This window comes from Tursiops truncatus, chromosome 5 (assembly GCF_011762595.2).
Source record: "Tursiops truncatus isolate mTurTru1 chromosome 5, mTurTru1.mat.Y, whole genome shotgun sequence".
In the NCBI taxonomy this organism is placed as follows: Eukaryota; Metazoa; Chordata; class Mammalia; order Artiodactyla; family Delphinidae; genus Tursiops; species Tursiops truncatus.
This window is the reverse complement of record NC_047038.1, coordinates 102,542,627-102,558,008: the sequence shown is the minus strand read 5'-3', so window position 1 is coordinate 102,558,008 and position 15,382 is coordinate 102,542,627. Positions and strand designations below refer to the sequence as shown.

At 42.0% G+C, this 15,382-nt stretch overlaps 1 protein-coding gene across 8 annotated transcripts in view; it reads right to left on the bottom strand.

The window, feature by feature from the left end:
- KLHL2 (kelch like family member 2) overlaps nt 1-13,116 on the bottom strand; it is a 122,498-nt gene extending 109,382 nt beyond the window's left edge. For 3 of the 8 annotated variants that reach the window (XM_073805453.1, XM_073805454.1, XM_033857224.2), the window contains exons 1-3: nt 12,883-13,112; nt 11,493-11,565; nt 1,208-1,333 (exon numbers count right to left, since the gene is read on the bottom strand). Coding sequence is in view for 6 of the 8 variants with exons in the window: in XM_033857224.2 (XP_033713115.1) it covers nt 1,208-1,245 (38 nt within the window). In the remaining 2 variants the exon portion in view is untranslated. Of the gene's footprint in view, nt 1-1,207; nt 1,334-11,492; nt 11,566-12,529; nt 12,754-12,882 lie in introns of those variants that run through there. The other 5 variants (XM_033857229.2, XM_033857231.2, XM_033857230.2 and 2 more) reach the window with 4 other exon arrangements.
- Between the last annotated feature and the right edge of the window lie 2,266 nt (nt 13,117-15,382).

The window sequence follows — 15,382 nt, the reverse complement described above, 5'->3', positions numbered from 1 at the left end:
AACAAATGTTGACAAAGATGTGGAGAAAAGGAAACACTCTTACACTGTTGGTGGGAATATAACTTGGTACAGCCACTACAGAAAACATTATGGAGGTTTCTCAAAAAACTGAAAATAGAACTACCAGCAATTCTAATCGTGGGTATACATCTGAAGAAAATGAAAACACTAATTCGAAAAGATACACGCATCTGAATGTACAGAGCAGCATTATTTACAATAGCCAAGATGCAGAAGCAACCTAAGTGTCCATCAACAGTTGAATGAATAAAGAAGATGTGGTATATACACACAATGGAATACTACTCAGCCATAAAAAAGAATGAGATTCTGCCATTGGCAACAACATGGATGGGTCTAGAGGGTATTATGCTAAATGAAATAAGTCAGAGAAAGAAAAATATTCTATGTTATAACTCATATGTGGAATCTAAAAAAGAAAACAAACTAGTGAATATAGCAAAACAGAAACAGACTCACAGGTGGTTACCAGTGGGGAGAAGAATGGGAGAGGCAGGATGGGGGTAGTGGATTTGACTGAGAGGTACAAACTACCATGTATAAAATGGATAGGCCACAAGGATATATACACATTATTTTGTGGTGACTTTAAGTGGAGTATAATCTATAAAAATGTTGAGTCTCTATGTTGTACACCTGGAACTAATATGATGTTATAAATTAACTATTCAATAAAAAAAATTTTAATAAAAGTTTTCATATGCTTTGCAAGGATAAGTTAGAAACCCTAGACCAGCCAGTCCAATAGAAATATAATGTAAGTCAGAATGCTCTAGTAATCCATTTAAAAATAAAAACAAGTGAAATTAATTTAATAGAATTAAGTAAAATTCTATTTAACCCAAAATATCCAATATTAGAATTGATATCATTTCAAAATGCATTATTTTTAAAACTTATTAATAAATATTTTACTTTTTTTTTGGTTGTTAGTCTTGAAAATCCATTATTTTCCACTTACAGAGCACTTCAATTCAGACTAGCCACATGTGGCTAGTGGCTACCATATTGGACAGTGCAGCCTTATACCATTCACACTTCTGATAAATTTTTTGCTTTCTTCCTTCCTTTAAAAAACTTGCAGAAAAAGCTTTAAATGTTCTCTGTATCAAACAAAGCAAAAATGAGGGGTGGGGAATATATTCACTTTATAGTGAAAAATAAAGGTATGTTAATGTAATAATACCTTCTTAATTCATTCATGACTTTAAAAGCTTTCTTCATATGCCAAGGATTCACTGTCACCGGGCAGTGTTTTTCGGTATTATCATCTTTTGAATCGAGAGGCTTCTGATGACCCTGCTTTGTGCATCTGTACATAAAAGAAAATAACAAAACACAGAAAAAGATCTTATTAAAGATAGCTTAGTTCAGACTTATCAGGCTACAAGAGATACAATGAATGCCCTTCTCCCCCACTCATTTAGAGGAAGTCTCACAGCATTTTTCAACCCAAGACTAAAACACAGTTCAGAACACTTTCTGATGGTCACTGTGGTTTTAACAAAAAAGTAGATAATTACCTCCCTGGTTTCAAAGCTCTCTCAAAGATGGGCACAGAAAATTCAGTAAACATGGTTTAGCAGATACCTTCAGAAGAAATGCTGAGAAATGATTTTCTCTGTTGGAAATTAACCTGCTTTTACATTCTGCAGTGGGCCTATTTACAAACCAAGACAGGAACTGGGTCGTATTTTACACACACCTCAGAAGCTTAGAATCTGATTTGAATTTTGTTTTCTACCTGCAAGGTTATTCACCCCATATACTTTGGACCTACTTTAACTGTTTACTGAGTATTAACTTTAAGGCAGACACTGTACTAAATTTTCTTTCATTGTTTAATCCTCACAACAACTCTGTGAGCTAATTACTATTATTATCCCCATATAAAGATAAAGAGATTGAGGCAGAAAACAATCTGGGTAAATGGTAGAGCTGATAAGAGTGCAGCGAGTCTGACCCTCAAGGCCATTCTTTTCACTAATGTTCAATACCATTTCCTACATTAAGCAATGGATAGTTAATATCATATTTAAATGTGTAATTTTTAAGAGTACAAAGCTATGTTAGTATTGCTGTATAAATTATTCTTTCGAAATCTGGGAGCAAAAAAATTAACAAATGAAATCAGGGTGCCATTGTAGGGAGGGTTAACTGCATATGGACAGACAAAAGGAACTTTTTGAGGAGATGGTTGCACAACTCTAGAAATTTACTACGATCACAATTATAATGGGTGAATTTTATGGTATGTAAATTATATTTTAATAAAGCTATTAAAGTTTAATAAATTAGGAAACCAAATAAAGCCTAAAAAAATCATACTTGTATATACATCACACAAAGAACAAAAGGCAAACATCATTATTTATTGCACCATTTCTTTTCACACCTCTTCCTTTCCTGGCCCATTTCTGAAAGAATAATTCATTCTTTAAATATTATTTTATTAATTCAGCAAATAATTTTTGAGTGCCAACTATGTACCAAGCACTATTCTAGGCACAAGGAACATATCAATAAACAAAATAAAAATCCCTGTCCTCAGGGAGCTTGGAGTCAGGGGGCGGGCGGGGGTGGGGGGCATCGACAGTACACACAACAGACCAGTAGAGTAAGTGGCACGTTAGAAGTTAAGAACTACGGAACAAAGAAAGAGGGCCGGGTAAAGAGAGTGAGGAGTATGGGGGTGATGGTGATGGACTGATGGAACTTGCAGTATTAAACAGGGTGATCAGGGCAGGCCAAATTGAGAACTGAGATTAGAATGAGGACCAGGAGGGGGGAGAAGGCCCAGACAGAAGGAATAACTAGAGCAAAGGCCAGTATGCACCTCGTGTGTTCCAGGACATGAGAGCAGGGCCGGAGGGGGGAGTACAGATCATGTAGGACACTAGCTTTTACCCTGAGTGAGCTAATTACTATTATCCCCATATAACAGATAAAGAGATTGAGGCAGAAAACAATTTGGGTACACTAGCTTTTACCCTGAGTGAAATGGCAAGGTACTGCAGAACAGTGACACAACCCAACTTATGTTTTCAAAGGATCATTTTGGCTGCTGGTTGAGAATAGTCTCTATGGGTCAACGATGAAAAGAGGGAAGCTACTGAGAAGGGTAATGCAGGAGGAAATGACACTGGCTCAGAACAGCGTAGCAGCAGTGGAGGCAGGAGCAGTGATGAGAAGTGTCTGAGTTCTGGATATATTTTAAAGGAGTGCTAATAAGATCTGTTGACAGAAGGCACGTGCCATGTCAGTGAAGTCTGAATAACTCCAAGTTTTTTAGCCTGAGTAGCTAGAAGCATTGACTTTCCATTAACTGAATGGAGGAGGCTGCAGATAGAATCAGTCTGGAAGTTGGAAGATCAAGGGCTCAGTTTTTACACATGTTGGTTTTAAGATATCAGACTTCCAAGTGAAGATGTTCTCAAATTGGCAGATGATTACAGGAGTCTAGAATTTGAGAGAAAAAAATCTAGCTGGAGACAGAAATGTAGTACATGAAGCCATGAAACTCGGGTACTTGAACATTAAGATAAGCCAGCATTAACCACAGAAGTTATCCTTGCTCGTTCCCCCTCCCCCAGAATCAACACTTATTGAGGGATACCTGATCCTTTGAGGGCTCACCCACTAGAAGTGGACATCAGAGCTGCTACCCCACCAACTGAGTTTCTAAAGGGACCTTACAAACGAATTAGTGCCATTGCTGCCTCCAGTGGGTGAGTCCACGGCTGGAGTGGGAGAATGGGACAGTGCACTCTACTCCTTGTGGCCGCGTGCGCACGTGCACATGCATAGAGGGATGTTACACCCAGCCTAAGAAAAAGAGCTAGAAGCCAAGAAAGAAAGAACATCCAGATCTGGCAGAGGGAAGTGGGGACACACTTTTTAGTATAAGACATATTCTCATAATGCCATTTCCACCGCCTTTTCATTAAGAAAACAGTAGGAAAAGGGGAAATTATGTAGATATATGCAACCTACACAAACTTTCTGACCACGTAACACCGAATATCCACATATGTAGCAAGTTAATGATATTTATATCTGCTTCAAATTTAATTACTTAACTTTACAACAGAGGGAAAATATAGTATCGAGGACTGGCAAAACTATCATAGAAGGCCTTTCAATGCTCAGAATGGAAACGAAAGCAACTCTGCCCTACAAAGAATATCATTAAGAGTCAAGAGTGTACATATTTGCTTAAGAAATTGGGAATTAAAACTTCCTGCATTAAAGAATTAACTTTAAGACAGATACCATACAACAACCAATGTTTATATTGCTGCTTTCTTTCTTAAAGCTAAATATTTTTAGCTCCCACTTCTCTAATACTCCAGAAACTCTGCAAAGAAAAGATTCCATTCGAAGGCTTAAAGAAATAAATAAGAAATAACACCGCATTCTTTTAAGTGTTCTCTGTACTGAGAGCCCCTTACAAATGCAGCACCCTGCCACAGACTTCATTTTTAACACTGAAGTCCTTTCCACAATTTTCTAATTCCTATATGGTTTTGTGTCAGATGGTCTCTCCTTCAGAAGCAGAACTGAGTAACAGAAAATGATACATCATGTCCAAAATTACAGATGTGGAAGATGAACATCCACTAGAAAGCAACCAAGTGGGAGGGAAAGGTTTACCTTTTAAGTTACACCATAAGTACAGTTACACCTCCCTGCTTCCCTTGTGAAGTGAAGGGCTAGCCTTTTCCAGAAAAGCTCCTCACTATGAGAACCGTCTTCTTTAAACTATCTGGAGGAGATACTTTTTCAAGGTTCTTTCACTTTTAAGTCTTTCCCCCAACTCTACATCCCATAACCAGTGTTAAAACTACCCAACAGCCTGTTGTTACAACACATATTCTACAATAATTGAGGGTTCAAGGGTTTGGATCCCAGAACACTGCTAACAGATAATCCAAAAGCCTTCCTTCCACGACTGACTCTTCTACAAATTCCCAGCTGTAGGTAAGGATGGCTTCTCAGACCGGGTAATTTTCTAACTCTGCCTAAGAACACACTACTGCCAATAACTGAATTCTCAAGAGAGGAGGCAAAGACTCTAATAAGGGCTGTCTCCTTCCAACAGTCAAGATTCCATAACCAACCAAAGGTTTAAACCTCCTGCAAAAATTTTGAGAACATCTTAGAAATAACATACAGTTTCTTTAGATGCATATTATTTGCTCTGGAATAGTGATTTCCAATGGAGGGGACAGAAGGACCACATGACTCAAGCAATTTTTCTAAACTACCCATAACCATCCCTCTTCATGTGAAGATTCAGGCAAGCCCTTTTTACAGGTCTAGGCATACCAGAATGACAGCATCTCGACGAGTAGGGGGAAAAGACAGCTATGTATGATTTTTTAAAAAAGAAGGTGATGTAATATGCCCCACCACCCACTTACCTCCCACCACAGGACAATCATCTCAGATAAAGAACGAACACTTTAGGAAATAGAGGTTGTTTATGTTTTCAAGGTTTTCTGGTGGAAATAATGCTGTAAGTCATGTGAATGATGCAGCTGAAAAATTTAACAGGAGACCAGACATTTTCACATTCACGACAAATACTCAGCCTCTGGGTGGCCACCATCTCTACTCTCCCCTTTGCCTGTACACCTCAAAAGCTGCAAGACTCCCCTGCTTGCAATGAGTCACCCACCATTACTTATAAATTTCTGCCAAGTTCACATCAGCAGCTGATGTTTTCAAAGTCACCATCCATGTTATACTGCTATGAAGTTCTCCATTACTTTATATCTCTATTTTCTCTGCTGTCTTCCAAGCTAAACTTGCATTTGGAAGCTGATTATCATAAGAACATTGCTCCCATAACAAGTCCAGGATATAAGAAGTAGAGATTCAACCATAACTCATACTTTAATACTTGTTGTGCCACTCTACAGTTTCCTAACAAAATACACTCACATCCTTCACCTCACCCAAATAACCACCTTATTACTTAGAGGTTGTAAAAGTGGGAGGCTTTCTCCACTGGAAACATTTTGGTTTGTGGTAGAGTTGTGCTTTCAGTCTTTGCAATTAGCTACATGCAAAAAGACCTGCTCTGCAAATTTTTTTCAGCTGCTTGGAATTTACACTTTTATCAGGTACAGACCCAGCAGACTAACTGTAATCAATGAACATATGGTCATATTACCAAATAATGTTAATGTCTGCCCTACAGACATGTAAGAACTTGAATTAGACCTTCAGTACACAGACCTTTAGAACTGAGTATGAAGCATCTTGTGAGATAAAAAAACTCCTATCCAGTCACAGAACACGATACAGACAACATCATAACAATGCCACTGAATACATTAGTATAGTACATGTATTGCTAAAAGTTATGTTTCCAATTTCCCAGAGTTGGAAAGGAAAAGTCTAGAAAAGCTGGCCATGCTCAATTTTACTAAAACAGCTTAGCACTTAAAGCGGAGTGATGAACCTTCCGGAGGATGGAGGGGGGCCTTCGCCCTGTCCTCCCCCAGGACCAGGATGTGGCCTTCGAGAGAAACACCGGCAGGAGGAGGTAGCTGGGACTCTGAGGTGCAGAGGTGACGAAGCTCTCTGATGCTAGAACAACAGAGCTGTAAAATGCTCTGCTTCAGTTCAACCCCGCTCCCTCTAACCTACGTGACAAACAGAGGACAACCTGGCACTTTTTGTCCCTGATAGTGACTACTACCAGGAAAGCAACCAGGGTAAAAGCATGTCTTATGCAAGATCAGTCTTATTTTAAAGCATATGTTATAAACAATTAACACAGCATTGTCAGAGTGGGATATCTGTGAGGTGCTAAAATAGGGAGGAGAAGGTTGATGATCCATTTCAAACATTTCCATGTCTTTTATCACTCTCATTTCTGAACTTTCTTTTGTCACTTTTCCTATTACCATCACTTGGCTGGTAAGGGGGCAGCACTATGACTTGGCATATTCAGTTGACTGGGCTACATTTCCCAGCATTTAATGAAAAGGCACTGGAAGAGGAGCAAAATCAGCTGGAAGAAATGAACTGCAGTCCTAGCCTGCAGATACTAACCAAGTGACCTTGGATTAGTCCCTTAGCCTCTCTGGGCTTCAGACTGTGTACTTATAAAATAAGGTTTTTGTTATTCCACAGATCTGTCTAATAGGAAATGTAATATGAAAGTCAAAGATAGTGACACCTCACCTACTTGCCTCAGGAGCTGTATAAGCACTAAATACTATGTGAATGTAAACACAGTTAAGAAGAAATATGGAGTTAGGAGCTAAACTGAACATGGAGATACATTTTTATGGATTTTCTTGGCCTTCTTCATTTTTAATTGCAACACTAAATTAAAAGTTATTGGCAATACTCCAGACCACCACCACTGTTAATAAATCAAGTAGGTAAGCACTGCCTAGCCCATTGCTGCCCTATACTAAGCAGGGTGAGTGATTAGGATGCTGAACACAGAAATCTTCTCCAGTTACCAGCCAACTAAGGAGGCACTTCAGAAACCACCAGGGAATGGCACGAAGTCCGTACACAAGTGCAAGATTATGTGCTACCAATTATAAATAGTATAGGAATTGCAAAGAGGAGCTAGAATGAGTTGATGTATACAAGGAAGACTTTGTGAAGGGGATGGGGCTCCAACTGGGCCTTGGAGGAATTCTAAGTTGTTTTAGCTGAGGACAGGATAGGAAAAGGCTGGAGACTCCTGGCTTGTGAGAAGGTATAGTTTACCTTGGGAGGTTAAGGCACATAATGATTTTGAACATATAAGATAAGGCCAAAATGATGGAGGGCTGAGACTTCCTGGCTGAGATATATGGTTTTGTTAAGTGTTTGACTTGACTCGATGTTGCAGGGGTGAGGGGTGAGGGGTAAAAACAATAGGTGGACTGGAAGGTGATGAGAGAACACCTAAGAGTTCAACAGGAGAAATAATCCAGGTATCAAGGGATGAAACCTTGAGTATCATCAGAGTATCAGCAATCAGAATGGACACTTGAAACCAACACTGTACAGTTCCTGGGAGCTGATAAAATGTGGAGGATGACGAAAGAAAGAGAAATCAAAGAACATTACAAGGCTTTGTATATCCAGGACCAGAAGAATGATTATTCCACTAAGTGGAGATGTTATAAAGGGAAGTCAGTTTGAGAACAAATATTATGAAAACTCAGTTTTAGACATGTTGAATCTGATGTATGAGCTAAGGGTAGATGTTCCGTAAGAAGCTCAAAATTCAAAACTGAGGCACAGATCTAGAGCCCAGGCTTAAGATACAGATGAAGCCACAACTTAGTGATTAATAGTCGACTGAAAAGAAGAATTGGCCAAGGCCTGCAGCTGGGAGAAACAGCTACTGCCAACGAACAGAAGCCATGTAAGCCAAAAAAGCAATCAACAGAGAGAGATTAGAGTCCCAGTTTCTCCTCTACTTGATAAGCTTGGGAACGTAACTTAACCTCTGAAAACTAATAATAATAAGAGAACTACACTTCATAAGGTAGGTTGTTGACAAGATTAAATGAGATAAAGTAATAAAATAAATAAAGTAAATCACCTTTAACAACCTAAAAACTAGAGCAGGAAACCAAGAAAAAGTAGTGTCATGGCAAGCAAGGGCCTGTTTTTCAAGGCAGGATCAGTGAAAAGAACTGGTCAAAAAATACTTTAGCAAATGCCCATAGCCTGAAATTCGAGACAGAAAAGCACACAACACAAAGTACACAGACCCACCCACTACAGTAACTGTATCATGTATTTGTTTACTGTCACTTTCAACCATGAGGAAAAGGGACTTCGTTTTGTTTTCTGAGATATTCCCAAAGCCTGGTCACCGAAGGCACCCAATAAATATGAATAAAAAACCTGAACTCTCTCATTGTAAACAGCAAATACATCTGGAATTTGGTAAAATTCTATAGAAAAGCATCTGAAAGGCAATTTCCATTCTCTGTATCACCTTGAAAGAACTTTCCACCTGAAGTTAAGAAAGAATTTCACTTGCTTTCATAAACACTCTTTGTGCAGTTCCGTAACAACCACAGCTGAGTAGATGTACAATCACCTTCACAAAAGCACACTTACTAATATCTACTGATGCCTACTATGTGCATAAGAAAATGTAAATTAGAAACAAGAGGTTTAGGACTATTTGGTGGGAGGGGGAGGAGTGATTTCCCAGAATCAGAGACTACTACATAAATGCTACCTATTTTCAGAATCCACTTCTCAAGTTCCCAAATGCACCTCAAAATTTTCCTTATATATGACACTTCAACACATGTTGACGCACACATCTTCTTTCAACATCACCATGTGGGCCATTATCGTTCCCGAATATTTTAAACGTCTTTGTCTATCATTAAGGAGATTCACCTATGATCAGAGAGGTGCCCAATTTATACTTAGGACTAGTTAAACAAAAACAAGAATACATTCTAAAGGGTTATAAAAGGCAAACAAGTGAATACTGGGGTAACCCATGCCAAGGTTCCAAATTCATAGTAATTAAATCTTAGAATTAGAATGAACATTAAAGGTCATCTGGTCCAGTGGATCGCAAACATCAGGTTTCAATGAACTTTTTATTGATCTGTGACAAAATGAGGACAATGTGTAAGTTTTCATAAAACTAAATGTACTCAATTTAAGAACTATCCTTTGGCCTGAGATTATGTACTTCCCTGTATTGGGGGAGGGGCACTAAAATGTCCTTTCTTTTACAAAAAGATGATGATAGATGATAATTTTATCCTTTTTTTTTTAACTTGGCTAAACAAAAAACTTAGCAATTCTATGTTGGACTTCATTTTTTTTTTAATTTTACAGTCAGTGAAATCCAAAAATATGAGAATCTGTGCTCTAATCCAACTAATTTTCTGCTGCCTAAATCCCTCAGAATACAGTCAACAAGATGTTTGTCTGCCTATGCTGAACATCTCTAACACTCAAGAGCTTCCAGTGATGTGGAATTCACTGAAAAAAGACATGGCTGTATATCTGAGGCATGTTTGGAAAAGCAAGAAAGCAAGGCCTACAGGGAGAAAGCCAACTTGTGAAAGAGGGCCAGTAGGAAAATGAAGGGCCAAGAAAACTTTTCAGTGAGGTCAAAGGGATGCACTCTGTCCTATACTCACAGTCTTCCTTCAACTTAGTAATTATGAAAATCCTTTACAAAAATAACTATAAAAGCTAGAATGTATAAAACATTCCTGAGGTCAGGGCTGATCAGTTTACAATTCCTTTCACACATCTCAGTTTATTGCCTGAGACAACTCCTTTGCTAACCTACATATAATTTTAGTTGAACGCTTTTCAGGTTCAGTCAGGCAAATGTCCCATGGTCTTAATATCACCCAGATCCAAAAATGCAGGAGAATCTAAAAGCCACATACACTCAAGGATGCAAAAAATAAGAGAGATATAAAGCCCATGACAATCAACATGAGAATCAAAAAGGATGAGAAGAACGTGAAGGCAAGAAGTAGAAAGAGCAGAAGAAATTTTAAAAACCTAATCTCAACAAGCCCATCTGAAGGAACTAGGGAGCCTGGACTAATAGTCACCTGCATCCCTCCAAGACAATGTCTAACAGGCTGAAAGGGAGCAAGGTGGGATTTGAAAAGGATGCAAAACTGGCTGTTAAAAGAGAAGGGCAAACAAAAGTATCACACTCAGTGCCAGGGAGAAACTAGCATGCAAACATTTGCAGAAGAAATGAATTAATAAACAGACATTTATGCAAAGAGGATCTGAGTCCCTGCTTCCACCACATCATCCAAGGCACTTTAAGCCCACCTCAAACAACTTTCTTTGCCTTTAAGCTCAAGCTAAAAATCTAACCTTATGAAAAGCTGAGCCCGCCCAATAACTTGCACTGGCCTCTGACCTAGCTAAGCTTTAGCACAGTGAGGCCTGACAAAGCTCCTTCCCCAAGAACTGCCATTTCTCAAATCCAGCACCCATGATTCAGTGTGGAAGGAAAAAAAATTATTGGGAGTAGAAGCAAATAGGTCAAGGGGTGGGAAGAAAAACTATTCTGATGCACAGAAAGGTAAAAAAACACTATAGTTCTGGAATTAGCGCTACTCCTAGATAGACCAAATGAAAACAAAACCTATTTGTATTTACCATTAAATGAACAAAAACAAAAGTCTCACCAACTTCAGCCACCCATGGCTGAACAGAGTTTTTTGGGTTTGGGTTTTAACTATTCTTTCATCCCTGTTGGCATTCAGGCTTTCTATTACATCTCAGCCTCTCATTGTTCCAGCACTACTGATGAAGTCTCAATAGCAAAGAACTGTGCTGAACACCAAAATTCTGATTAGTTGATGTCTTAGATTCAGTTTATCAATATTTGCATGCACACATTTATTTCATTTTAATTATCTCTATTTAAATGATTTTTAATATCTCTCCTCCCTCCCTCCAGAGCCTGCTTTTCCACACCCTTTTCTCACCTGCATTCTAAGGTCCCCCTTTTCTTTCCTTTAGGTCCCTCTGCTCCAGAAGCAAAACAGGGACTGCAGGGAACTGATATAAAGGGGGCAGGTTTACGACAAATATCATCCTATGTGGGATACCCTCTATACTATGTGTTGTCTATAGACAAGTAGCATTTCCTGCCTTGCGTGCCTCTGAGCCTGGGCAGAACTCATGTGCTGATGCTGTGCTCACACATGATGCTAACAATCCACCATCACGTTTCCTAGAGGTTCAGGAGCCTTCCCGAACCTGCTGAAGAACATGACCAGATGACAAAGTCTTCAAAGCGACAGCCATCACCAAGCAACTGAGCTCTTATTCCTACCAGCCCAGCAGGGTCAATTCAACAGTCGTAGGTACTCCTTAAATTTCCATGACCTGTTCCACTCAAGCTAAAATTTCTGTAAGGCACTTTTTAAAAGTGCCAGAATCCTATGAGCGCTCCTAAAAAGACTCAACATCAAAAAAATTTTCAGCCCAAGCCAAATATTTATATTTTGGCTGGTATTCTGCCAAATAGCCACAAGAGGCTGGTGTGATACAACTGCCCTGGAGTGAAGCTCGCCAAATCTAAGTGAAAAACAATAAAGCTCCAAGAATGAGCTGTCATGAAAAGGTACACGGTTCTTAGAATGAGATTTTTTGGCGGTTTGAAAAGTCAGATTCAAAGGGCTCTTGTTACTTCATAAAGGTTAAACTAAAGAAAGCAAATCAAAATTGAAATGTTCAAAACTCCTGGGGATTTATAGTCCACTTTTAACAAAATGCTAAAAAAAAAAAATCTTGTATTGAATAATGCAATATCTTCAATGTCTCCCACATAATTGTTCAGCTTATTTCTGGAAACAATTTTGTCGCAGGTGGTCTTGACTGTACTTGGGTACTAAGGAAAAAGACACCTGTGCCTGATAGGTCGTACACTAACTAATTCGCCCAGGGTGCCAAAGAAACAGAAGATGCTGTGATTTCTGGATATGATTTTCTGCAGTGCCAGGTAAAAGAGGTCACATGCCCTGTTCAGCCGCGGCTCGGCTCGTTCCGAGTGATGTGCAAGCTCCTCGGACAGAATTTTGCTAGGAATTCGGAGAAGCAGGCAAGCTGAGTGGAATTCCTCTCGGCACCGGCGTCTGTACTTTGCAGCTTCCTTTTCCGACGGCCTCGCGCGCATCCTGTGTCTCCATCCCGCGGATGCTCGGCCCTCCCGAGACTCCCGCTCACCGGCGGAGGACCCTCCCCGCACACCGCGCGGTGACGCCCCGCCCGCCAGCCAGGCTGGGTTCCGCCCGCCGCCCGGCCCGCCGCCCGGCCCGCCGCCGGCCCTGCCCGGCCGCAGCGGCCCCGCCCGCCGCCCGTCAGCTCACTCACGCGGGAGGCCGCGGCGGCATCTCCATGGCGGCTCCTCTCAGGCTTCAGCTCGCGGGCACCCGCCGCCGCCAGCACCATTCCAGCTGCGGACGCCTGCCCAGCCCGCCCGCCGCGCCGCGTCCCATCCGCCCGGGCGCCCGCCCGCCGCCCCGCACCCGCGCTACACCCGCGCCGCACCCGCACCCGCCCCCGAGGTAGCCCAGCTCCGCCAGCCCCGCTCGGCTGGCTCGCTCAGCCTGCCGGCGCTGCTGGGGGCGGGGCTGCAGGCGGGCACTTCCGGGTGTGACGGGCCCTCGAGACCCCGCCCCGCCCCGCCCCTTCCTGCAACCGCGAAGTACGGGGTGGGTCCGCCGGCCCAGACGCTGGAGCTGGAGACGTAAGGGTGCGGTCTCGCCGGAAAGCACGGCGTCCCTCCGCTCCGCGTTCCCTGACTGTCCCGCTCCACAGGCGCGCTCGCTCTGTCCTTTCCCAGCCTGCGGCCACGGAGGCGGAAGGGGTGGGCGTAGCCGATCCTTCCTCTACGGATGGTGAAACTGAGGCAAGAAGGAATGACTCGCCTGTCCAGGGTCCCAAGCAGGAACTGGAGCCTCCCCGCTCAGGCTGTGATCCGCTCGTTGCACCTGCTGGGCGAGGTCTCGGCGCTGGGATGGAATGCAGAGCAAAACCAGGTCTCCGTGCCCGCGCACCTGTCCATCAGGACGTGACAAGGGAAACAGAAAAACGACGATGCCTGCCTGCCGTGAAAATGCCAAATAATCAAGGCGAGGAGACAGGATGCTAAATGGTAGTCAAGGAAGACCTCTCAAAACATGTCATTTAAAAGAGATGGAAGAAAGCGAATCTTGAGTAAATCAGAGTTCTCAGGGCAGAGGGGAGAGCAGTGCAGAGACTCCTGGCCATCGAAGAGCGGGAAGAGTACAGTGTGGCTGATGGTTCCCCAAGTATGCCGCTGGGCTGCGGTAGCATCTGGGAACTTGTTAGAAATGCAAATTCTCGAGGCCCACTTCAGATCTCAATCAGAAGTTCTAGGGGTGAGGCCCAGCAGCCTGTGCTGTGACAAGACGTCCAGAGGATGCTGGTGCCCTCTAAGGGTTAAGAACCTCTGCGGTAACTGAAGCAGAGTCAGGACAGGGGACAGTTGGAGGAGTTGGTGTCGGGGAATAGTAACAGATCACACAGGTGTGGTAAGCCATCAAAAAGGTTTTGGCTTTTACTGAGAAGAGGAACAATGAAAAGTTGTGAGCAACGTGCTCTGATCATTAAAAGGATGACTTCGCTGGGATTTGTTTTAAAATCCTCCTCAAAAAAAGGGAGGGTAGGGAATAGAAGAAAGAAGATGGGCAAAATGTTAATTTTTGATGCTGAGTGATGAGTGCATGGGGGTAGTCATTTATGTATATTTATGTGTATGTTTTAAAAGGTTCATAATAAAAACTGATTTTTATGTTGCTATATGAGCCATAGATGTAGGGAAGCAAGAAAGCAAACAAGGAGTTACCTGGCTGGGATGATCAGAGTGATGGAGAGAAGATATAGCAGACGAGAGTTGCTGATAGATTAGATATAAGAGAAAGACTAGAGTGAAAGATGATCCCAAGGGTTTTGGTCTGTGCTCTTGGGAGAGTGGAGTTGACATTTACTGAGATTGAGGAAATAGAGAAGAAACAGATTTGGTGGGGTAAGAAGCATATTTGCCAGTTCTGATTTAGACGTGGTTACGTCTGCGGTGTCTGATAAACATCCATGTGAAGATAGGTGTAGACAATTAGGTATCTGGGGTGGACATAAATGTGTGGGTTGGCAGCATACAGGTGGTATTTAAGGACTGGTTGAGATCAACTAGATAATGTAACTAGAGTAAAGAAGAGACCAAGAAGTGAGCCCTGGGGCACTCCAGCACTAAAACAGTAAGATAAGGAGGATTCAGCAAAGGAGACAGAAAAGGGAGCAGTAGTGAAGTAGGAGAAATGTCTTGGTAGCCTACTGACGTGTTCCAGGAAAGGGCTGTATCTAGTAAGGCTTAGCATGAACTCACCCTTCCATAACCTCCTGGCATTATTGACCCACCATGAGGAGGGCATACATGATTGAGTTATTTCTCAAATGTTAGTGGTGATTTTGTTCAGATCCATAATAAAACTTCTTACTTTATAAGGTCATTGTAAGAATTAAATAAAATATTCTATTTAAAACATAGCGGACTTCCCTGGTGATGCAGTGGTTAAGAATCTGCCTGCCGATGCAGGGGACATGGGTTCGATCCCTAGGAAGATCTCACATGCCACGGAGCAGCTAAACCCGTGCGCCACAACTACTGAGCCTGCACTCCAGAGCCTGCGAGCCACAACTACTGAGCCCACATGCCACAACTACTGAAGCCCTCGCGCCCTAGAGCTCATGCTCCACAACAAGAGAAGCCACCACTATGAGAAGCCCGTGTACCACAGCGAAGAGTAGTCCCCCCCCCCCGCCCCTCGCTCACCTCAACTAGAAAAAGCCC